The sequence below is a fragment of the Eleutherodactylus coqui genome, unplaced genomic scaffold (assembly GCF_035609145.1).
Source record: "Eleutherodactylus coqui strain aEleCoq1 unplaced genomic scaffold, aEleCoq1.hap1 HAP1_SCAFFOLD_48, whole genome shotgun sequence".
Classification (NCBI taxonomy): Eukaryota; Metazoa; Chordata; class Amphibia; order Anura; family Eleutherodactylidae; genus Eleutherodactylus; species Eleutherodactylus coqui.
In genome coordinates, this window is record NW_027102367.1 from 617,989 (window position 1) to 643,996 (window position 26,008).

Genomic DNA, 26,008 nt, shown 5'->3' on the forward strand with positions numbered 1-26,008 from the left:
TATATATACATACATACGATTGTTATACATGTCAGCCCAGGCAGAATTCCTAGGAGTCTCCCGATTTCCTAAGCCTCTTTACCCAATCACCTCTCTGTTTCGCCCAGTGTCATACTACAGAGGCTGAGCATGTCCCCAGCCCTGGCATCCCCCACACACAAGCCCTCAGCGTGCCAACACTACCTTCACTATGATGTTAGGACAGTGGTTTTTATTCAGTCTGGTGGTATTCATTCACTACTTGGTGGTCATGATGTGGAGGTATTGTTGGTTTTTAGATACTGTTTTGTTCAATAGCCGTATATAGATACTGTATGATGGTAATATTTGTTCTTGGTGTAGCAGCAACAATGTTGTTCATCTTCTCTCTCATGTACTTTATTCTCCATTGTGTCTCCATGTACTACTCTTGCTGTAGGATAGCCATGGCCCTTATATAAGCCACGTCATGAAAAGGCCAATCACATTCTTGCTGTGACCAGAGACTCGTCCTGTGACAGTCTCTCCCAGGTTGACATCTCTGGATTGTGCATATTGAAATCCGATATGCCTCATCCCTCAGTGGACATCATGGCGCTGTTTGGGTTCCCCCCACACACGGTAGATCATCCGCCGATCTTGTCCACTTCAATGTGTACAGCTGGTTTAAATTTTAAAAACGCCTTTACCTGTTCAAAAGTGGACAACCCCTTTAACAAAGTATTGATGGCCTATTCTCAGAATAGATCAATAGTTTATCAGTAGCCGACTGTGTTCAGAGCGCTCTACTTCCAGCTCCATTCACTGACCCGTTGACTCTGCAGACATCCTGAGGATAGGACATGGTCTACTACCTGGGACTCCTACAGATCAGCTAAGTCGTTAATAGTTAATTGGCCATCAAAAGTTTAAAGGTAGATAATGCTTTCGCCCAGATACCAATGTGGCTCTGCCAATCATGCATTAATGTATTGTGGTCAGTAGGGAGGATTTAGGTACAGATTTTGATATTGAGATTGTAGATTCACAGCAGATTTCACTCCATTCATCCCAAGGAGTGAAGTTCATCATGTATGAACATACCCTTATAATCGTAAAGCGGAAAAGTTGAGTAGTTGCTCATAGCAAACAATCAGGTTTTTCCTTTTTTTGGCTATACTGTATTTATTAGGCTCTTTTACATTTACATTTTGCATAGTTTTTTTTCTGTTCTGTGTGTATCCATAGACCTCATTACCTTTTATGCATGCCAAAACACTATATTTATTCCATGTGTCAGTGCAATTCAAGTGTATTCCCTAACGAAAAGGAAATGTCACATGAGATAAGACTAAACTCTTGCTGTTTTGTGAGTTAGTATTATACCAGGGTTTATTGTATAGGTGTCAGTAATTGATTCGGTGGTTTTCATTCTTTGTCATACACTTCTGCCATACCTGAAATTAACCACAAGATGTCGCTGTGCACTATAAAACATCTATCTGTTCCCTGGAGGGTTTTTTACTAACATAATTTTTATAAGGTTGATTTTTAAACAATGAAAAAGGTGACTGTACAAACAAATCTAACAAATGTAGCTGCTAACGTATAAACAAGGAAAAGAGCATGTTAACAAAACATAGTCAAACAAGGTGGAATCAGTTTCCTGACTGAGCAGATATCTTATGGCCCTTTTACACGCAACGATTATCGCTGAAACAACTAAACAACTTAATGACTTTTTTGCATAAAATGCTGAACATTTATATGTGCAGATAATCATCTGTAATCTCTCCATTTCCCTCGTTAGCTGAAGGGGGGCGGGGTGTTTATGTGATAAACTCTGGCCAGAGGACTTTAATTAGTGTGAAGAATCTGCTTTGTCTCCTACTGACATGAGTAAACAAGTAGTCTCTGTCTTTAAAATGGCAAACAAACACCTCTCCACTCAAGTGATTAAAGGGGTTGTCCCGCGCCGAAACGTGTTTTTTTTTTTTTTTTTAACCCCCCCCCCCCGTTCGGCGCGAGACAACCCCGATGCAGGGGTTAAAAAAACACACCGGGTAGTACTTACCCGAATCCCGGCGGTCCGGCGTCTTCATACTCACCTGCTGAAGATGGCCGCCGGGATCCTGTCTCTCTGTGGACTGCAGGGCTTCTGTGCGGTCCATTGCCGATTCCAGCCTCCTGATTGGCTGGAATCGGCACGTGACGGGGCGGAGCTACACGGAGCCGGCATTCTGCACGAGCGGCCCCATTGAAGACAGCAGAAGACCCGGACTGCGCAAGCGCGGCTAATTTGGCCATTAGAGGCCGAAAATTAGTCGGCACCATGGAGACGAGGACGCCAGCAACGGAGCAGGTAAGTATAAAACTTTTGATAACTTCTGTATGGCTCATAATTAATGCACAATGTACATTACAAAGTGCATTAATATGGCCATACAGAAGTGTATAGACCCACTTGCTGCCGCAGGACAACCCCTTTAAGTTGCTCAAAAGAAAGAACTACTGCCATTTAACTGGAATGAAAATCAAATGAACTAACTATTTTTATGCCGGCTGAAACTCAGCAATAAGTGAACAAATTGTGCGCGATGGTCGCACGGTTACACGTAATGATTATCACTCTTTTGCTTGTCGTTTGAATGAATTTTTAGCGATAATCGTTGCGTGTAAATGGGCCTTTAGATAAGAAATTACATTTGCTATTCAGACAGACCTTCCAATCAGATCTGAACCTGGCATTACTATTTGCCGCCCTGTAACTCCTAAATTCAAACCAATAGTCCTTGTTTACTCCTTTTATTACATCCATTAACCTTTACGTCACAGGATGTAACTATACATTCTGTTAGGGGAGCATTCTATGCACAAGGACTTAAGGCCCATTTAGACTCAACGATTAATGCTCAAAATTCACTCAAAAGCCATCTTTTGAGCGATAACTGTTGCGTCTAAACACGTGGCCATTGTGCACTATTCGTACCATCAGTGCCGCCTGCTAAGAAGCTGATTTTCTTAGCAGGCGGCACTGATGGTATTCTTTCAGCTGGTATCCTGCTGGCAGTTCTCAGCGGGTCACCAGCTGAAAGCTCCGAGAACAATGCAGCTGTTTGTATATATAAAACAGCTGCTTTGTTCTCTGAGCTATCTTGGTATCCTGCTCTGCCTGCATTAACTCTTAATTAGCTAATTAGCTACTTAGTTATGCAAAGATAATCGCTCAAAACTGTCACTCAAACTGTCATTTGAGTGATCATTGTTCCGTATAAATGGGCCTTTAGACTTGCGTCCTGTGGATGACATGAGCTCAAGATTTCTGTACTTGCAATTCATTATCACTCAACAATAGTCATTGCAATTCATGGCAGAACCGGACACCAGCGTATGGCGGTAGTTGCCATGCCAACCCATCGACCCTCTGCGGGGTTTTTTTTCTGTTTTTTGTTTTGTTTTTTTGTTTGCGGGATGTCCTGTAGTTTCCAATAGTATCAATTTGGAATACATATGACTTTTTGATCGCTTTTTATTGCGTTTTTTTCGGACGACGTTCACCGTGCAGGAAAAATAATGCGTTACTTTGATAGATTGGACTTTTACGGATGTGGCGATACCAAATACATATTTTTATTTTATGATTTAGATTTTTTGATAATAGATATGGCAAAAGGGGGGTGATTTAAATTTTTATAACTTTTTTTTTATTTATTTTTTTTTACAATTAAAAAAACTTTATTGAATTTTTTTAAAACTTTACTTTGAAGTCCCCCTGGGGGACTTTAATATGCGATGCTTTGATCGCTCCTGCAGTATGACGTAATGCTATAGCATTACGTCATACTGCTTTTTCACGGGCAGTCTCTCAAGCCAGCCCACGGGGATGGCTTGATAGGCAGTCTGCTAAGGCAGCCCTGGGGCCTTTCTAAAGGCCCTCGGCTGCCATGACACCTGCATGGCTCCCCCGATCTCACCGCGGGGGGGGGGGCCGTGCGGGACCCCCGAACAGCGTTCGGGGGATTTAAATGCCGCTGTCAGAATTGACAGCGGCAATTAAAGGGTTAATAGCCGCGATCGGCCAAACGCCCGAGTGGGGCTATTGCCCGCGGGTGTCAGCTGTAATAAACAGCTGACGCCAGCGCTGTATGGAGGGAGATAGCGCCGCTACCTCCCTCCATACACATCCTGCAACAGCAGGACGTAGTTTTACGATAGCGCCGTCACTAAGGGGTTAAGCAATGCATCCTTGAAGTGATAGAAATGTAGTCTGGCCAAGCCATCCCTTAGAACACCGGAAGACAAGTTCTTAGGTGTAGGCACCCTGTGAGCGCAGTCGAGAGGTGTCTCATGTGCATCTGGAAGAATAGCAGCAAACTGAAGTCCATGAGAAACTCAATGAGCTGAGAGTCCTTCAGTTTCTGGAAAGTTTCTAAAGTGGATATTGTTCCTTTTAGAAGGGGCGCCTCAATAAGCCAATTATAACCTAAGTGCTGCAAACTCCTTCTCAGTGTCGTTATGACCATCTACCAGGGACTGGGGGGACAATAGAGTGTAGCTTGTATATCAGCTAGCGCACTCATACCTTTTTGCTTTCCCTAAAAGTCTGATTAGTCCCCAGGAATCAAATCAAGTCATGGATTTTTAGGGGGACCAGCCCTAATATCTGGGTATTCTGTTGCTGATCAGAAATAAGGGGTAAAATAATGAATACAAAGAGAGCTACATACAAAAAATTGTCTTTAACTATACATACAAAAAAGTGTCTGAGTCTGGAAGGCAGTGTTGGCCAATATATGATATAAAGAACCACTGACTATTTCTGATCTGATGGATTCATTGAAATTTCTTTATATGCAGGTTGTCCCTGTACAATCTGTAGGCTGTAAAGCTAATAAGGAGGCTCTCGGATAATAAAAAGGAAGTGCCTTCCCAATCCAGTGATATCTTGGCACCATTGCGGTGTCAGGGTTTTCCACATGTCACACCAATACCTATACTGGTCTGGTGGATATGTGGTACCCGTAGTGAAATATGACCATGAGGTGTTAGGATTTCTGGTTCCTATCCAACTAGACTTCCACCTCACTCTATGTATATGTGTAAGTCTGTCCAAAATTTGTGTTTTAAAGTAATATTTAATAAAGTTAGTAATCTGAATTACATTTCTTTTTCGGTGACTAATTACACTTTACTAATTAGACTAATATACTGACCGATCACAGTAATCGCTGGGGCAGGACTGCTGTGATTGGTCACCCAGTGGCAAGTAGTGATTGGCTGCTGGCTATGTCAGCAGCTATCAGTAAAATGTTGCCATGATAATCAGTGGCGACTCTTTAAACACAGGACGTATGGCCCTACGTTCACGGGCGTTATGGTATTCACCGCGGGAGCAGGAGTTGGCAGGCTGACCGCGGAGTTCCGTCTATCTGATAGGCTGACCGTGGAGAATCGCGGCAATTTGCAGCATGCTGAAAATTGCCGTCCGAGAGCAGAGGATCGCAATGATTCTCCGCTCGTGAACAGGGGGCCGGCGCTTTCCATAGCAACGCTATGCAAAGCTTCAGACACGCCCGTGAACAGGGGGCCTAAGTTTACGTGCAGGTGCACTAAGTACTAAGTGCCCATGACATAAGTTTATGTCCTGTGTCGTTAAGGGCTTAAATGTTCTGATCAGCTAATTTATGACCAAAGTTTTCACCGTGAACAGAAATTAGCTGAATAAAAAGTGCAAAAGAAATGTCATCAGTCCAGCCTCACTGGCTGATCTCCTATTAGGACTTAGACTGCAGTGTCTATATACAGTGATATGTAGAAGCTGCGGAAGACAAATGGTACCAAATTTTTTATTAAACCCTATTGCAAAAATGATTGCACTGGTCAGCAACAAACATTTACAAAAGTCATGTTACTGAAATAAAAATTGTTAAATGACTAATTTTATGTGCTCAACACGACTTTTTGTAATCTGCAACAATTGTTTACATCATGAACTGCATTGCAATATAAATAGGCCTATGGTTAATACCTGTAAAAATCAGGTCATAGACTATGTCTTAGAATTCTTTGCCTGCCTCTTGTCTAGCTGTTCGGGAGCATCTCTGTAGGCTGTCCAGCAGTAGTCAGCCAGTATGGTAGTGGACCATTTTCCCTGGTATCTTTTGTTCTATTGTTTCGATATCCTGATGAAAACGTTCGCCATGTTCATCACTAACCATACCACAGTTATCTGGAAAGAAATCCAGATGGGACTGGCGGAAGTTAGAGACATATTGCTGCCAAGCTTCTGATACTGCATCAGCAGGTCTTGTACTAGATCCTTGTAGTTATCTGCCCTAACATTCCCGAGAAAGTTTGTAGACACTAGGCAGACAGCATTACATGCTTGTTTCGCATTACCCTGCAGAAAGTTGTTGAACCGGTCATCTTTGAAGAGTTCTCAAATCTAAGGATCCACAAAAACTCCCTCTTTAATCTTTGCCTCGCTGAGTAGAGGGAATTTTTCATGAAGGTATTGGAAAGTTGAAGTCCGGTCCATGGCTTTCACGAAGTTCTTCATCAAACCCAGTTTGATGTGAAGGGGTGGCCGCAGGATTTTGTGAGCCTTGACCAGAGCCAGGTGCTGGATATTCTTCTCTCCAACTGCTACTTTTTGTCTGCGAGTCCATTCCTTCCACAAGTAATGAAATTTCCTTACTCCGCTATCTCACTCAAATAAGAAACACATGTATATCCCTGCTGCAGTGCCATTAAAAGGGCAACTACCTTCAAATGACCACAGAGGTGCCACCTGTACTTGTTATACTCAATGGACTTTGGTAGCTGTGTAAGTTATAACTGTAAGGACGTTGTTACAGTCCTGGATAAATTTCCACAGTGAAACAGAAAATAAACTATATGCAATATCTTCAAAACGAGAGCTCATAAAAAAAAAATTGTGGTCCTATTCGTGTTCAGCACACCGAGATGATACAGATTAGGAGCTTTTTATGTCAGAAACAGTTTCAGTGTTAACCAGTGTAATCATTGCATGTAAACGGGCCAGTGTTGTCAGCAGTGTGTGTCTGTCTGTCTGTCTGTCTGTAATATAATGTATGCATATATGTGAAAAAACGTTTGCTCCAAAGGTTGTCAATAGCCAACGTCAAAACATATACTGAACATAACCCGGTTTCCTCGAAAATAAGACAGGGTCTTTATATTATTTTTTGCTCCATAATATTCATTTTTTTTACATGGACAGCTGGTTGGGCACTATTAAAATTGTTTTTTTTTAATTTAACTGTAACTTGGACTTATTTTTGGAGTAGGGCTTATATTTCAAGCATCCTCAAAAATCGTGAAAAATTTATGTTGCATTCTCAAAAATCCTGGAAAATCATGCTAGGGGTTAATTTTGGGGTAGGTCTTAATTTTAGGGAAACTGGGTATATCATTTTGCGTTACTTTACAGTGCTTCTACAAATGCAGCTGCAGACGGGTTGGGCTTGACTAAATTGCGTAGATTATGAAATGTGTCCTATTCTTCAGTCTGTGGTAAGTAATAAGTAAGGGCATGTTTTGGTTTCTAACTAACCCGTACTTTACCATTTAACATTTCAGGATTCCTACAGAAAACAGGTTGTCATAGATGGAGAAACTTGTTTGCTGGACATCCTGGACACAGCAGGTCAAGAGGAATACAGTGCAATGCGGGACCAGTACATGAGAACAGGAGAGGGATTTTTATGTGTATTTGCCATTAACAACACCAAGTCTTTTGAGGATATTCACCAGTACAGGTGTGTGACCCAGAACCTCAAGTGACACTTAGCCCATAAAACCTTTTCACCACCAATACATTGCAGCTTGAAATCCTCAAGTAAGGAGCTCTGTGAATCTCCTTGACTTTGCCTTCAATGTTCCTCTGCACATACCACCATTATACAAGGCACCATGCGTGAATGTACAATATAGATTACCCATGCAAATGCTATAGGGCCCTTGGCGAGCAAGAACCAGATCATGGTTGGTCCCATGCCCTTTGCTGCTTGGCAATAGTTACTGCAACGTTCACAGAAGTGCCGCCCGAAAATCTGTCCAAAGGTCATAGAAAGAGGATGGAGAGTGAAAATAGTACCGAGCCCTTCTGTAGAGGTTGATATCACCAAGACCTTCCTGCATTCTGCAGAAGTATATCAGCACATGTACTTATTGTATAAGGTAAAGAGCCTTAAAATTGGCGTGACGTGAGAATATTTGGTTACAATATAGATAATCTCAGAAAACCGTAGACTAATCTTGGTCCTGCCAATGTAATACTAGGCATGGACACCCATATTATTAATGGCCCTGAAAGTGACCCTACATATTGGATATGATCTAATGTGTATCTGCAGATTTGTTGGTGATATGTCTGCGATTGTCCCATTGATTTGAATGGGGTTTGTAAAAATCCATGCACTTCCTGGATATATGGAACAAAGAGTTTTGCAACAACTCTGATGTAGTTGAATTTTTCCTAACTGTTCCTTGACATCTGATCAGGGAAACCAGATGGGTAGGTTACATTATAAACCCACCCAGTCATTGATGATATACCACAACAGTAATGTATCTGGTAGACTCTTTTATCTCAAGCACTCCGTCTGCCATTGAACTAAGATACTTGGTCAGCTGAACTGCGTGAAGAAGTTTATAACGTGACTGCTGTCAGTCAACAACAACTTCTGTATGTGTAGTCCCCATAAAGGTCTTACCCCATTTGGCAACCTCTTCTTGGTTTGAAGCTACTGAACCTCAGGGATTAACTAAATTCACTAAATAACTGCAATCAGATGCCAACTGCTGGGGAAACCTAATATTTAGCTGATGAATGAGCGACTATGTAATACACGGCCATGTTCATTATCTTAGAATGGGACCCGACTTTTCCAGCAGCTTGCTCTGCTCATAAAGGGTGCTCACGTGTGGGGAACACTTTGATGCCCACATCCATGCCTTACTGGGGCATCAGGATAAACTTGTAGTCTAGAGTCTCCAAAGCAGGGGTGTAAAAACTCCTTTTCACCGAGGGCCGTATCAGCCCTATTGCCTTCAAAGGGTCATTTGTAATTGTAAAACTGTATAATAGTAGTGTTCCCCATAGTGACCACAGTAGTAATATGGTCCCCCATTGTGGCTCCAGTAGTAATGGTGAACCCCATAGTGGCTCCAGTAGTAATGGTGTTCTTTATATTGGACCCAGGAGTAATAATTTACCCCCATAGTAATCCCAGTAGTATTAGTGACTCTTTTGTCTTGCCCTCCCTTCTCTATTGTCTCTGGCCAGGGAGCATCCATACAGGCATTCCATTGGTCCGATCTGCAGCTGAGTCTGTGACCGCTGACTTCTCCCCTTGGCATCTGAACTGCATACAGGACGGCGCCCTCAGACATTGGAGGAAGAGGTCAGCGGTCACTGACTCTGCACTGCCCCACCAGGCCAGAGATGCAGGCTGGGTGAGTGGAATGCCTGCTGGGTCACTGTCTGGCCTTCAGGCCTCAAGTTTAACTTGTGTGCTCTAAAGCGATCGGTTAATGTTAATGCAAGTCCTTTTTAATATTTTACACAGGGAACAAATAAAACGGGTAAAGGACTCTGATGATGTTCCAATGGTGTTGGTGGGGAATAAGTGTGACCTCCCAGCTAGAACTGTGGAGACCCGACAAGCCCAGGACCTGGCCAGAAGTTATGGCATTCCTTACATTGAAACCTCTGCTAAAACCAGGCAGGTAGGAGCAGGATGTATTTTGCTTTATTGGTAATGAGATACAATCTGACTGGTATGGATGACTGTTTTACTGTTTTACCGATGGCTGTAAGTCTTTGTTCACACTGCTAGAATTTTCAAACCATGTCTGGTCCTGTACAGCTAGGAAAGGAGTCACACTTTTATTTATCCATCGACCTAAGTGCAAATTGAGGGACACTTGGGAAATAGTGACCTCCATAAGTAATTTCCAGCTGTCATTCAATAGGAAGCCTTATCAGGGAGCAACAAAAAAAACTGAACTTTAGTAAAGCAACATTTGATCAGCTGAGAATTACTCTTGGCAACATCAAATGGGACAACATCCTCAAAAATAACAGTACAGGAGACAAATGGGAGAAGTTAAAAAACATCCTATTAACCTTATGTGAGCAGTTCATACTCCAACCTCATGTGGCTCAACATGACCATAAGGGGGCAATAAGTAAAAGCCTTTAAATGACTAAAACAAGTGGACAGTGAAAAAGCGCTAAAAAAACCTGAAAAAAACAAATTATGTAAGAAAAAGATAAAACCTGCAAAGGAGGAGGCAGAAAGACTTATTGCCAAAAAGAGCAAAAAAACCCTTAAACTACTTTTCAATTACATAAATGGAAAAAAGGATTTGCCCTGAAAGCACTGGCCCTTTAACCCCTTAAGGACATGGCCCCTTTTTTTTGTTTCCTCCATTTTCTACAGTGTATACAATGCAACAAAATGACTATTCGCCCCTCCCCCCAACCAAGGGTTCTAATAGAACTAAGTGACATGATAAACAGACCGCTATTTCTTACATCTTGGGACTCTATTTAGACTGGACAATCACTGGATTGGCACATTGCCAATGTGGTTCAAATATGCAAAAAGGGGTCAAGAAGGGAATCTGGTAACTACAGGCTGGTAAGTCTCACTTAATTGGAAAAATATTCAAGGGGTTTCTGAGAGATGCCATCCTGGAATACCTCAAGGAGAACAACGGAATAACTCCTCACCAGCATGGGTTCATGAAGGGTCGATCACGTCAGACCAATCTGATCAGCTTCTACGATGAAGTAAGCTCTAGGCTGGACCTGGGAGAGTCTTTTGATCTTGTATATCTGTATTTCTCTAAAGCATTTGACACCGTGCAACATAATAGGTTGATATACAAAATAAGACAGCTCGATCTGGGCGAAAATGTGTGTATCTGGGTTAAGAACTGGTTCAGAGATAGAAAACAGAGGGTGATAATAAATGCTTCGTACTCCGATTGGGCCACCGTCGCTAGTGGGGTGCCACAGGTTCAGTATTAGGCCTCATGTCCACGGGGAAAATCAGGCCCGCTACGGATTCTCCATGGAGAATCTGCAGCGGGTCCCTTCTGCCCCGCGGACATGAGCGCTGAAAATAAGAATAAATCAGAATTAACTCACCTCTCGCACGCTCCGGATCCTTCCTTCGCTGCCGCGTCATCTTCTCTGCGTCGCGGCCGGATCTTCTTTCTTCGGCCCGGCGGATGCGCAGGATGACGTCGGTGACGTGCCCCGTGCATGCGCCGGCCCGAAGCAAAATGATCCGGCCGCGACTGAGAGAAGATGGCGCCGCTGCGAAGAGAAGAAACGGAGCGGGTGAGTAAAATCTGATTTTTGTCTCCCGCGGATCCGGACGGCTTCCATAGGCTTCCATAGAAGCCCGCGGGAGCCGTCCCCACGGGAGACCCGCACGAAAATGGAGCATGGTCCAGATTTTTTCATGCTCCATTTTTTTTAAAATCACTTTTATTGACCATCCGCGGGTATTTATCTACCCGCGGGTGGTCAATGCATCCCTATGGGGTGCGGATCCGCGGGCAGGAGAAGAGTTAAAATCTGCTGCGGATTTTAATTCTTCTTTTGCCCGTGGACATGAGGCCTTAGGCCCCATTCTGTTCAATATATTTATCAATGACCTGATAGAGCGGCTGCACAGTAAAATGATACAAGATAATACAACGGAGGACAATGTGCGGCTACAAAAGGACCTAGATAAGATGGGGGATTGGGCAGAAAAATGGCAAATGACGGTTAATGTTGATAAATGTAAGATTCTCCACATGGGCAGGAGAAACAGATGTTACCAGGTCTTTCTGGCAGGTTTTATACAAATCTGTATACAGGTGTGTGTATATAATATTATTCTGCCCTTCCAACTGGTGTCCTGGATTGTAAGTGGTCTTGTACCTTGGTGTCTCCTGTATCTCGCAGGGAGTAGAAGACGCCTTTTACACACTCGTGCGAGAGATCCGGCAGCATAAGTTGCGGAAGCTGAATCCTCCCGATGAGAGCGAGAAGGGATGTCTGAACTGCAAGTGCGTTGTATCCTGACCCTGGTAAGCAAGTCGCCAGCCGCTGTTTTCTAACAAAATGTTCATAAATGCTCCCCACATTCCATAAATACAGAATTTTGTTTTAAAACCTTAAGTTGACCCTCTGGCTTCTGCACAAAATTGTATCTCAGGACAGGAGGAGAATGGTATATTACCTGCTGCCAGATTTAGCCTCCATTTTCAGCCTTTCGAGATGGCTGATGCAAACATCAGACTAACACTACCAATGCACTGTGGGGATTAGATAGACTAATAATGTACTGCACATGCTCTGATTAGCCAAAGCAGATCACGTGATCAGCACTGGTCAATCAGCAGATCACGTGATCAGCACTGGTCAATCAGCAGGCAGTACAGAGTGTGCCTTAGCTAGTGAGAAAATTGCTGCAGCCGTCTTTGATGCCTGAAAATGGGACTCAAGACTTGGGGATCGGAGGGGCAGCAGAGAACTGCAGATAATATACCCTTTTGTCCCAGGATAGAATTTAGTCTTAAATCCAAAAGGGTCACTTTAACAAAAGTACAGTTTAATGTAATAGATTCATTTGGCCACATAAGGGAGCTATATAATTATTCTTTCTGTGGAGAAACTGGACCGATTTATCAACCTGTTGCTGCTGTAAAACACAGTGCGTGCGTGTGTGCGTGCGTGCGTGCGTGCGCACCATAGAAACATACTATATGGATGCTGTGGGATTCTTGGAGAAAAAAAGCCCAGTGGTGGTTGGCAAGGACTTGAGCGAAACTCCTTATATTCATAGAAACGTTTTTTTTCGTAAATAAGAGGGTGGAAAATTGGCCCAAAGTTCATGAAAATTAGATTGGAAGGATAATTGCAACACCCCAGAGGGGTGACCCTGGGCACCTGGCTAACATGAAGAGCTGGGATAAGGGATAAGTGTTGTCTCGTCACGGTGGTACTTACCAGGCTCTGGTCCCTGAGGGATGACATGTTACAAAGGCCAGAGCAGGATTGCAGGCCAGTTTCGACACCCCTATGATAGAGAATGCCAATAAAAGGGATGGGGGGGGGGGAGTAGTTGTACAAATCACTTGTGACGCCACCATTCCCACACACCGGTATTCTATGCGGTGGAGAAATGAACCCAGAGACTTTAGTACCTCGGGTCCCCAGGAACAGTTAGGGCCCGGTATTACTTTTACTGAAGAATAACTCGTATAACAGATAATGCAAGTACAATTCACTTTACATGGTAACAGGCTACAGCTCAGAGACAGGGAGGATACAAAGGATGAATACGGTCCATATTCTCTGTATGTCACTGCTTCTGGATTGGGAGCACTCCAGAGGAGGAAGGGGGTTGGGGTTACTCCCCAAACACTTTGGCAGACAATTACTAAAGGAGGCTTAGCCAATATACACCATGCACGGTAGATACGGAGGCGGATGTACGACTAGTTGGTATTCCACCAAGCCCTGATTCTGACTTCCATTTGCATCTAGTGGGAATTTATTAACCGGCTCATTCTGTGTTGAGTGTTTGTTCAGAGTATAGGTACTTTTAGTGATAATAATAAAAGTTATTTTTTAATTGTTTTTATAGTACAATCAGTGATGAAGTTTAGTAAATTCAGACTATTCCTGCCCCAGTGAAACCAGTATAAGTGACAGACTGCTGAAGTCAGCATGTCTGTCACTATACTGTGCTGCCCGCAGATAGACATATAAGGGACTGACCGGGTTCCCTTTTAAGAAACGTCTATGGTCTTAAGATTAAATTGTCAGCTATTTATTGTGGCTACTGCTTTTGCCCATTTTGCCCATGTCATAGCATGAAATAGTTTATGGAGAATAGATATACAACGGGTGGACAAAAATCTAGAAATGTGGTATAACATGGATGCATTAAAATCGGTCTCTGCATGTCTTATTTAGTATGATTTATAATCCCATGTAACTTAAAGGGGTTGTCTCGCGAAAGCAAGTGGGGTTAAGCACTTCTGTATGGCCATATTAATGCACTTTGTAATATACATCGTGCATTAAATATGAGCCATAAGGAGTTATTCACTTACCTTCCCTGCGCTGGCGTCCCCGTCTCCATGGCTCCGTCTAACTTCAGCGTCTAATCGCCCGATTAGACGCGCTTGCGCAGAAGGGTCTTCTGCCTTCGGGTCTGTTCGACAGCAGCGGCGTTCTGGCCCCGCCCCTTCTACGCATGATCGTGTAGCTCCGCCCCGTCACGTGTGCCGATTCCAGCCTCCTGATCGGGCGATTAGATGCTGAAGTTAGACGGAGCCATGTACACGGGGACGCCAGCGCAGGGAAGGTAAGTGAATAACTTCTGTATGGCTCATATTTAATGCACGATGTATATTACAAAGTGCATTAATATGGCCATACAGAAGTGCTTAACCCCACTTGCTTTCGCGAGACAACCCCTTTAAGTAGAGGTAATATGACACAGATGCTGCCGGAGCAACAGGTTCAATTGGTCAGGGGTTTGAGCCACTTAGCTGCTGTTACCAGCTGGCTCCCAAAACCACCCAGAGCAGAGCAAGAGGTGAAGTAAACACTAATTTGGCAGGAAAGCTCAACCATGTTGTTGTTATAACACTACACTTTTCTTTTTTTTTTTTTTTGTCTTGTCAGGATCGCAGGTCACAGTCTGACCTGAATGTGTTCCCCTGTTCTGCTTCTCCGGCCAAGTGCCAGATACCCAGGTGGATAACTATTAGAAGAGATTAGAAGACATCAAGCCTTCTGTGGAGACGTCTGTAAACCGTCAACCATGATTACCTGGGTATTATATTTCCATATCCAGGAATGTATTGCCTTCTGGATGTGCTGAGTGTATACCACAGGTAGTATTAATGCCAACAAAAGGGTTAATGACATGACTGTTGGCAACTCAGCGGATCTACAACTTATTAGTCATTATGGTACTAATATCAGTATCATTCCTTAGAGGTAAATCTGGATCTCTGGATGAGCAACCTGGTCCTGCATGCAATGCCCATATTTCAGCCGAAGGGCCCTTTAAGGAATACGTCATGTCATTGATTACAAGGATCTGTTTGGCATGCTCCAAAGTAATGAATTTTACCTTGACATGTCTGCTTATGTACTTCTTGATTAAAGGGGTTGTCCCGAGGCAGCAAGTGGGTCTATACACTTCTGTATGGCCATATTAATGCACTTTGTAATGTACATTGTGCATTAATTATGAGCCATACAGAAGTTATAAAAAGTTTTATACTTACCTGCTCCGTTGCTGGCGTCCTCGTCTCCATGGTGCCGACTAATTTTCGCCCTCCGATGGCCAAATTAGCCGCGCTTGCGCAGTCCGGGTCTTCTCCTCTTCTCTATGGGGCTCCGTGTAGCTCCGTGTAGCTCCGCCCCGTCACGTGCCGATTCCAGCCAATCAGGAGGCTGGAATCGGCAATGGACCGCACAGAAGCCCTGCGGTCCATGAAGACAGAGGATCCCGGCGGCCATCTTCAGCAGGTGAGTATGAAGACGCCGGACCGCCGGGATGCAGGTAAGCGCTGTGCGGGTGGTTTTTTTAACCCCTGCATCGGGGTTGTCTCGCGCCGAACGGGGGGGGAGGTTAAAAAAAAAAAAAACCTGTTTCGGCGCGGGACAACCCCTTTAATGTCCATTACAATACCAAGAAGTAAGAAAAAAATTCAGACCTGAAATAGTCTGAAAATCTGCAAAATTTAAGTAAGATCCTAATTTAAGTATTCAGTATGATGTGTGTGACATGCTGATTGGTGCTTGAAAAAGAGCCATAGCTGCTGTGAAGTACAAGTTATTTCCCCCACGATATCTATACAGTAAGAAATAAAAATCATTTATAATAGCTATATTTACTTTTCCTTTTTTTTCATTAGTGTACTAACTTTTCATGAACCTTTATTGCAGATTGTTTGATTACATACAAGACTGTAAAATTGTAAACTACGTAATCTTCATGTATGTTCACTCAGGGCAGCTATACACATTAGATGGCCGTCTGCTCTGCCGAGTATGCATTCGAAGGGTATGTTCAGCGGAATTCGGCTCTGATTCCCACCTCTGTAAACCATGCATTTTTCTATGGTTTTTGGCACAGCTTGGCACGTGCAATCTGCCCTGTCAATGGGCAAAACCCACGCGCGGAATTCCAATGCAGAAACGGCATCTGAGAACTCCATTGGCATTGACGGAGGAAATTCCATGGCGATTCTGCTGTTTGAACATATCCTAAGAGTAGAGGGAAGAAAAGCCTCTGGCAGCTGCTTATCTCCCGAATACAATGAAACCGGCAGTTGAAATCCAGCTACCCAATCCTTATTTCCCCCAACATCTGCCATCAATGGAGTGCTGGGGGCTGTCATACATATTAGATGATTGTCCGGACTTGCTGAAATCAGCAGGTTGGGACAGTATGCATTTAATGATGATGGCCACTCTTATTGTTGTATCTTGGGTTATGGTTACAAGGCTTGTCGACTCAAAACAAGCTCTACTCTAGATATCATGGGTGAGGAGACTTTTGCTTGAGACTCTGGTTAGCCATTCGTTTAAAGGCTCACATCTACCACTGTAGTAGTAAAGGGATAACCACATTGACTGGCAAAATCGGTGGGCTGCTGCCATCTTTGGAGCAGAACCAACATCAATTAGCTGAATGAATTGGGGGCTGTCATATTATCGAGGTTGTCTTTGATAGACAAGGCCTCTATAGAGAAAGCAAGCTTTATAGAAGACAGGCTCAAGCATCTAATATATGGGTAACAATTGGGACCAAACCTTTACATAATTTGTAGGCATTATATATACTTGTAGCTATCTTGCAAACTTGAAATGCAATAAGTTCCTCATGTGCTGAGTCAGGATATATTTTTGGGAAAGCAGAGGGTAAGTATTGCCCTCACCTAGAGAGGTTCTGTAGTACACAGTTTGGTTCTCGCACTTGAAGATGAAGCCCTGGGTAAGCCCCAAGGAATAGCTGTACACTAGGAGGCCACTGCTCATGTCGTGGTGGATATAAGGAAGTAATCTTCTGTATTACAGGTACAGAAACGGCATAGTTTGGAACTGGACTTGCTTATACCCACCATAACCTGAGCACTCCAGCTGGCATGTGCAAGTACCAGCCGTGATCTCCTCCTACATTGATTAGCAGGTTTCTTGGCCTATCCATCTATATGCAGTGCTATAGGAGTTCAGAAGTTGTAGCTCTTGAAAGCGTTTTTGGTGTCCAAATCATCAGTTGGTTTTCTCCAAAAATCATCCAGTACACATTTACCATAGCCTTTCTTTTTTTGCCTCATTTACACAAACAACGTATTGGGAAATATTTTTAATGAGTTTTCTGGACAAAACCTATGGATACAATCCTGAGGTTAGGTTAGCGGTTAGTGCCCTATGGGAGTGAAGCCAGCTTAGGGCACTTCTGCCATCCCCTCTGACTCACATCTGGGCCACTGCACTGATAACGCGCTCGGAGATTATGCCTCGATAGGGATTCTCAGTGATTTACCATTAATGACCTATCCTGAGGATAGATTATCAATAGTTTTTGCCCAGAATATATCTTTAAAGGGGTTATCTGTGTTGAAGCTTCCATATAAAAGCTTCTTCTCCATGAACCAACATAACAAATTGGCATATACACCCCTCCTCCGGCTCCCACTGTGTCTCTCTCCGCCGCTCCGGGTCTCCCATCTGACATCATATTTACAGGCTGCTCCATCCTTTTTATGGGACGTCACAGGCGCTGCCGCCAACGACAGAGCTCAGCAGTAGGTGGTTAGAAAATTGCAGGACAGTCCAAAACAGGAGTCGGCGGGCTGGAAGGATGGCAGAGAAGAACTGCAAGTAATCTATCCCCAACCCTTCTGGTCCCGGGACAGAATTTTAGTTCCAAAACGAAAGTTTGCTTTAAAGGTATATTACTAATTAAAACCACATATTGAAATATTTTCAAATTGAAGATTTCTTTTTATTCTTCTTTTCTGTACATGATTATGGGAGCCATCTTTAATAAGCTTCTCTTAACAGCATTGAGTTATATGCTTACAGGAAACACATGAACCATAGGGTCTTGTAGTCTAGAGAGGTTTTATTAACTTCTATGGAAGAGTGTTCTAGGCATGCTCAGTGACCAGCATAGGGCTGACTTGGAAGTAGGTGAGCCTTGATTGTCACTTCTTGTGAATTTTAGATCCTTTTATGTATAGGTGTTACTTGCTATTATAATCTTGCCTGTTATGATAATGAGATGACTACTGAGAAGTAATCTATACAGAACAGGAAGTCTCAACACTACAACATTTCAGGATGGTTTTAAATATAATGACATGGAAAATTAAACTGTTTTATATTAAAAAATTAAATTATGCTTAACATAAAACTTAGATTTAAAAAATTGATAATTTCATGATGACGCAATCCCTTTAAGGCAGGAATTACTGTATCTTTATTTTTTGGTTGTTTTTTCTTTATACGTTTTTAGTACTTTTTTTTTTTTCTTTTTTTTAATTTTAAACAAATTTTGCAACAAGTGTCAATATATTGTAGTATTCAGTATTACACCAAATGCACGGAGTCACTGACAGAGTGCATTGGGTCTCTATAAGGAGCAGGCACGACGTGAGGAGGAGAAGCTGTATGCAGCACAGGATGGCTTCTCCTCATACAGCGCATGCATCCAGGCAGGAATATATCTGATGGATGAAATGGCTAATTTAGACCAAAAAAGAGAAGTAGTTATTAATAAACTATATTCTGTACACTGCAGTGCCTGCACTACATATGACAGTGCAAGATCACTGATGGGAACCACTAAAACATAACTTTTATTGATAGTAAATTAAAATTGAACGGGGACTACTACCTAAACACAGACAAACCTATAATAATCCAATACTAGCGATGCAGTAGAGCAAAAGAAATTGGGACAGAGAGTTGTCTATTTCCCATCGAGGCCCAAAAATGTCAGTATCCTTCAAAACCCTTGTTCCTTGATAATGGAGCAGGAATTATAGTGGCTGGCCTTGACTGCCACAGGACACCACAACTATATGACAATGCGACTCTATTTAGAAAGCGTGTGCTAGAAACAGATACCTCTAATTTAACTTATTCTCCGAATGGGTGGGGAGACTGTTAACCCTTTGCAATCCAATTTTAGATTCAAGGTTTCCTAGGGGGCTTTCTCTTTCTGCCATTATACAATGGCACCATCTGCTGGCTAGAGCCAGTACTGCGGTATGGGATATGCTGGAGAGGCCCCCGACAACAGAGCGGCCAGTGATCTACAGTAAGAATATCCTGCTAGACGTCTTCCGACATCGCAGCTGTACAGCCTTCAATAAGAATGTCTTTAGACGTCAGACAGTGGATTGGAAAGGGTTAATAATAACCGGATGTACTGTCACATGTCAAACTGAGAGGTGCCAGCGATGATGTAGCAATGTATCTCACATTATTTAGTAGGTGTTTTATTTGAACTAATGCCAATACACAGTGTGTCGTGATTTTAAAGCCACTGCATTTTGATGAACAAGTTGCTGTGCACATCAACATTTGCACCATAGAGAGTCACAACCAACTGCGGATTGGGCTCATGATTTCATAAGGAGTCTGTTAATGTGATTCCAGATCTCCTCACTAATCCTCCTCTGTGCTGGCAGCTACATAAATAGCAGTGTATTCGTTAGCTATTCATATTTAGATACACTGTCTCACTGGTCTATAGCCAATGGGTGTTATCCCACATAGCTATCTCGCTAACTAATGAACACTAATGTGTGCTGTATCTGACAGCCTGATTAAACGTCATTGTCTGAATGCTTTCCTGATAAGCCAGCTAAAACATCATTGGGGCTGAAACCTGTTTAGGAAATTTAGACCGATAGTAAAGAATCATAAGGCAGCTCAGCACCAGCATCTAGTTTCTATGCATTAGGCCGCCTGCACACGGGCGGAAATCCCGCGGCGCGATTTCCCGCGGGATTTCTGCCATTAAAAGCCTACATAGGAGTGCATTACAATAGGCACTCCTATGCAGACGGCCGCGCGAAATGTCGCGCGTCAAACAAACCACGGCATGTCCTATTTCTGTGCGGGGCTCGCAGAGCCTCGCACAGAAACATCACTCACCCGGCCGCCGGCTCCGGTCTGCGCATGCGCCGGCAGCCAGCACATGAAAGAGCCGGGGCCGCCGGGCGCGGGTGAGTACGCGCTGCTCCCTGCAGGCGCTGGGGTCGGGTCCCGCGGCAAGAATTCTCGCCGCCGGATCCGACCCGCCCGTCTGCAGGCGGCCTTAGTTAGCGGGATAGCTATATGGGATAACACCCATTGGCTATAGATGTGTACATTGGGATAAGTACCCAAGCAAAGGTGGTTTCTGGGCAACTTTCCATTTTGCAAAGTTGAAAAAAAATGGAAACTCTTGTTTAAGCCCTCCCCACACAGGCATTTTTGTACAGCGTTTAGCGCTGCCTTTTTAGCGCTGTAATAAACGCTGTACAACACTCTTATTCAATTTAATGGGGCTGTTCACACAAGCGTCAAAACACAGTGTCTTCAGCGCTGCGCTTTGACAGCGATGCATGTTCTATCTGTGGCCGTTTTCAGCCGTGCGTCGTCCATTGAAATGAATGGGCAACGGTTTCAGTATTGATGAAAATGTGGCACAACTTGTACCATGTTTTTGGCAGTGCTAAATGCAAGCACTAACTGCACTACCTAAAAAAATATATCAATACTCACCTAGCTGCCACCCACGGGGCTGTCAAGCTGCTCCCCAGAGCTCCAGGCAGACTGCCGGCCACTTATCGCCGACAGGGCATCTTTTGCTAGTGACGGGGTTTGAAGAACCTGCCTCCAGCAAGAGATTGCTCTGATTGGCTCAGCCAGTGCTCGTGAAACCAATCGGAGCCAGCGATCGATGAACCAATCACAGCCATTCAATGAATGGCTGTAATTAGTGCATCCAGAGCTGGTTGTGATTGGCTGGGCACGCTGACATTCGGCGGGCTCAGCCAATCGGAGCAATCTCTTGCTGGAGGTGGGGTCTTCAAACCCCGTCACTAGCAAATGATCCTTTGTTGGCGATGACAAGTGCCCGGAGCTCTGGAGAGCAACGACGGGAACCCGGACAGGGCCAGCTAGGTGAGTATTGTTTTTTTTTTTCAGCATCCTTGGCTGCGTTGAAAACACAGCCAAAACAGTGTAAAAAATGCATGACAAGGCTGCTGAAACCACAGTAAACCGAGCGTTGAAAAATGCTGTGTTTCTGCAAATGCCTGAGTCCAGCTCCCTGTGTAGACAAAATGTAAATGTGTTATCTCTCCGTTTAGATGGAACGATTTAATTGTTCTGTTTAAACTCTGGCAAACTACTGAACGACAAGCAGAATCGTGAGGTTCGCGCTCGCCGTTCAGTTTCAACCAGCATAACCACCAGCGCGGCTCGTGTACTTATCATGCTGTTTAAACACCATTTTCAGTGTTTCATTATGGAATGTGAATCGCTGAGCGATAAATGCCCGAGGACTGCCCAATTTTTAATGACTGTCATGAAGTCTAATTGGGCTGCCTGAGCACGAATGAGCTGGTGATGAAGTCCCCCATCCTCCGGCAAGCATGAATCATGAGATTCTTGGCCCGTGTAAAAGGGCCATAAATGTGTTTTTTGTGTTTTTTGCTTTTTTTTCGTTTTTTTTTTTAACTCTTCCCCCAACTGTTTCTCCTTTCGCAGCACTGTGTACTGCTGGTAGACTGCACGTGTCTAAATGAAAATGTTAAAGGGGTTGTCCCGCGCCGAAATGTTTTTTTTTTTTTTTCAATAGCTCCCCCGTTCGGCGCGAGACAAACCCGATGCAGGGGTTTAAAAAAAAACAAAAACGGATAGTACTTACCCGAATCCCCGCGCTCCGGTGACTTTTTACTTACCTTGCGAAGATGGCCGCCGGGATCTTCACCCACGGTGGACCGCAGGTCTTCTCCCATGGTGCACCGTGGGCTCTGTGCGGTCCATTGCCGATTCCAGCCTCCTGATTGGCTGGAATCGGCACACGTGACGGGGCGGAGCTACGAGGAGCAGCTCTCCGGCACGAGCGGCCCCATTCAGAAGGGAGAAGACCGGACTGCGCAAGCGCGTCTAATCGGGCGATTAGACACTGAAATTAGACGGCTCCATGGAGACGAGGACGCTAGCAACGGAGCAGGTAAGTGAATAACTTCTGTATGGCTCATAATTAATGCACAATGTACATTACAAAGTGCATTAATATGGCCATACAGAAGTGTATACCCCCACTTGCTTTCGTGGGACAACCCCTTTAAATGGAAAATTTTTAAGATGCTACTTTATATAACCTACCGGTATCTATACAAAGGAGCTGCATCAAAAATTGCATATGTGATTCCAGGGTTAAAGAGTAGAGATGAGCGAACGTGTTCTTCCGAGCTTGATATTCGTGCGAATATTAGGGTGTTCGGTATGTTCGTTATCCGTAACGAACACCATGCGGTGTCCGGGTTACTTTAACTTTCTTCCCTGAGACGTTAGCGCTTTTTTTTGGCCAATATAAAGACAGGGAAGGCATTACAACTTCCCCCTGCAACGTTTAAGCCCTATACCACCCCCCTGCTGTGAGTGGCTGGGGAGATAAGGTGTCCGCCTGATATAAAAGTCTGCCCCTCCCGCGGTTCGCTATGGATGCATTCTATATGCGCTCAATGGGGCCAGCGGCAGCAGCGCTGACCCCATTGAGAACATATAGAAGACAAATCCTTCTTCTCTGGCACAGCTGTAACAGCTGTAGCAGAGAAGAACGATGTTTGCCCATTGAATTCAATGGAGCGGCAATACAGCATGTTCCACTGAATGCAATGGGCTGCCGGCGATCGCAGGATGAATGGTCGGAAAGGGGTTAAATATATAACCCCTTTCCTGCAATTCATCCAGAAATGTGTTACACTAAAAATATATACCGGCGTATAAGGCGACGGGGCATATAAGACGACCCCCCAACTGTCACCTTATACGCCGGTAATACAGTGGAGCAAAGAATAAAAATCATTACTTACGTTTTTAGATGATCTGCGGCGCTCCTGCAGGCTGTCACTCCCTCCTGGTCCACGGCAGAGTATTGCTTTCTCCACGAAAGACTTTAAATCCCTGCCTCCAGAAGCACACGTGCCTTCAGCCAATCACAGCCAATGACAATGATGTCATTGAATGGCTGTGATTGGCTGTGTTTCTGGAGGCGGGGATTTCAAGGCTTGAAATCCCCGCCTCCAGAAACACAGCCGATCACAGCCATTCAATGACATCATTGTCATTGGCTGTGATTGGCTGAAGGCACGTGTCTTTATGGAGGCAGGGATTTAAAGCCTTTCATAGAGAAAGCTTGTCTGCCGTGGATTAGGAGGGAGTGACAGCCTGCAGGAGCGCCGCAGATCATCTAAAAACGTAAGTAATGCTTTTTATTCTTTGCTCCACTGTATTGCCGGCGTATAAGGTGACAGTTGGGGGGTCGTCTTATACGCCCGGTCGCCTTATACGCCGGTATATATTTTTAGTGTAACACATTTCTGGATGAATTGCAGGAAAGGGGTTATATATTTAACCCCTTTCCGACCATTCATCCTGCGATCGCGGGCAGCCCATTGCATTCAGTGGAACCTGCTGTATTGCCGCTCCATTGAATTCAATGGGCAAACATCGTTCTTCTCTGCTACAGCTGTTACAGCTGTGGCAGAGGAGGACGATCTTTATGCTGACAGTGGGGGGGGGGGGGCACTCTTGCCGCTATTGTGGCTTAATAGTGGGACCTGTGAACTTGAGATGCAGCCCACCATGTAGCCCCTCGCCTGCCCTATCCGTCACTGTGTCATTCCCATCACTTTCTTGAATTGCCCAGATTTTCACACATGAAAACCTTAGCGAGCATCGGCGAAATACAAAAATGCTCTGGTCGCCCATTGACTTCAATGGGGTTCGTTGTTCGAAACGAACCCTCGAGCATCGCGGGAAATTCGTTCCGAATCACGAACACCCGAACATTTTGGTGTTCGCTCATCTCTATTAAAGAGATACGATATTACATTTGATTCAACCAGAAGTACAATAGAGTTGGCTCTTTTTATGCTGTTTAATGCCCGGGTGTTTTTCTTTTAATTGTGCAACTACTGTTCAAATCTTATAACTCTATAATGCAACAGAAGATAAATAAATGATACACAAAATAGTACACATAGATCAGATTACAGCTGTTGCCCATAGAACTCTATAGAAAGGAGAGGGGAGAGAGAAAAAAGAAGCATCTGCAGTGAGAGATATATAAGCACTGCTGGCTCTAGTAAGGGTTCCTTTACATGGGCCAATTTCTAGCCCATGATGAGCATGAATGAGATAAGTCAATTGGCTCCCCTTTAAAAAGGCCTTCACACAGTCTGATGCAAACTGTATGGGGGGGGGGGGGGACCAATAGTTTTCATTGCAGTAGCACATCCCTGTTTACATGGGGAGATGTGCTGCTGCCAATGATGACTTTCGCAGACACATAATAGATACAATCAGCTGTCCAACAAGTGTTTGCTCATTTGTTGGCCGATGGCTGTCCTGTTTGCAGGGAGCAATAAGGGAGAATGATCGCTCAGCCAATTATCAGGCCATGTTTTATGTGACCCCAGTGCCTGATTTACAACTACACTGCTTATTACTGCTGTATAATGTCCTCCATGTTATTGCTGCTTCTGAGGGTGTGCAGTATCTCTATTCACTAACTCAGGGAAATTAACAGTTAGTCATGGAGTCTATTGAGGAGGAAAATTAGAAAAAAAAACTGCTGCATTTCTACATGAGGAATAACACTATATTTGGCCATTACATGATTTGCATTTTTCACCAAACATTCACCTGAAGCCACAAGTACACATTAAATATACTAGGATCATATTGCACGTATACAAGATGAAAATCTTCTCAGAGAGTATTGTAGATAATTAAAATATTGGATTTCCATCTGTAATGTTCTATGCATTTTGATTGTCGTCTTAGGGCTCCCAGACACTTGTGTTTTTGTAACGCTGCGTTTTCTGTTAACGCGATTGTCAATGGGACTTTCTAATGTTAAAAACACAACGCAACTTGCATTTTTGGTGCATTGGGTTTTAACCATTAGAAAGTCCCATTGACAATCGCGTTAACAGAAAACGCAGTGTTACAAAAACGCAAGTGTGTGGGAGCCCTTACAGAGGAAAAACATTCTGAAAGACCATATTTCACTGCATTGTTTGCTCATGTCAAAAAGGTTTTCAGAATTATGCATCATTTTTATAAAAGACTCCAATGTAGCCCATAATCCCAGTGATGGGTTTTCTTTGAATTTAAGTTTAGTTCTAGTGAAGTTTTCCATACTCGTGCCATGGGTATCCTTATCCAGATCCATGAATTCATAGAGTAGATGATTTTTTTTTTTAAACCTTCCCCACTGCCAAATAAAATGTGTAAAGCTCTGCGTCTTTAGTATGATGGCGTTATGCATATAGCTATATGGATTTAACGATCATTACTTCTCTCAGTCTTTTGGACCATATTCAGACAAATATGTTCAAATAGACAGAGAAAACATGCTAAATTGTCTATATACCTTAGGAATGCCTGCATTGGTACCATATTTTCTGTGTTTTTTTTTTTGTTTTTTTTTAATATCTCCAAGTTCTGTTTTTGTTCAGAATGTCCATATTTTGTAGAGACTGGCTTTAGGCCAATTTGTTATTCGGAGTCCTCCCTGCCAGTATTAAGCACAAAATATAATTTTCCCTATGGATGTACAGTAAATACACATTTCACATTTTTTCATGCCGTCATTAACTGAGACTTAATTTACAAAAGTGTTTGGTATTCCATTCATCACCTCTGTCAGCAGTTATGTCACCGAGCAATTACTTACTGCCAAAACAATGG

The 26,008-nt window shown here is 43.6% G+C and overlaps 1 protein-coding gene across 1 annotated transcript; it reads left to right on the top strand.

Moving 5' to 3' along the window:
• Positions 1 to 7,533: 7,533 nt before the first annotated feature.
• LOC136602436 (GTPase HRas-like) lies at positions 7,534 to 15,121 on the top strand (the record flags this gene model as incomplete). The annotated part of the gene is made up of 4 exons (XM_066588868.1): positions 7,534 to 7,739; positions 9,552 to 9,711; positions 11,951 to 12,075; positions 14,687 to 15,121. Coding segments are annotated over 3 exons (486 nt in total), but the record flags the coding sequence as incomplete, so codon positions are not given.
• Positions 15,122 to 26,008: the final 10,887 nt, after the last annotated feature.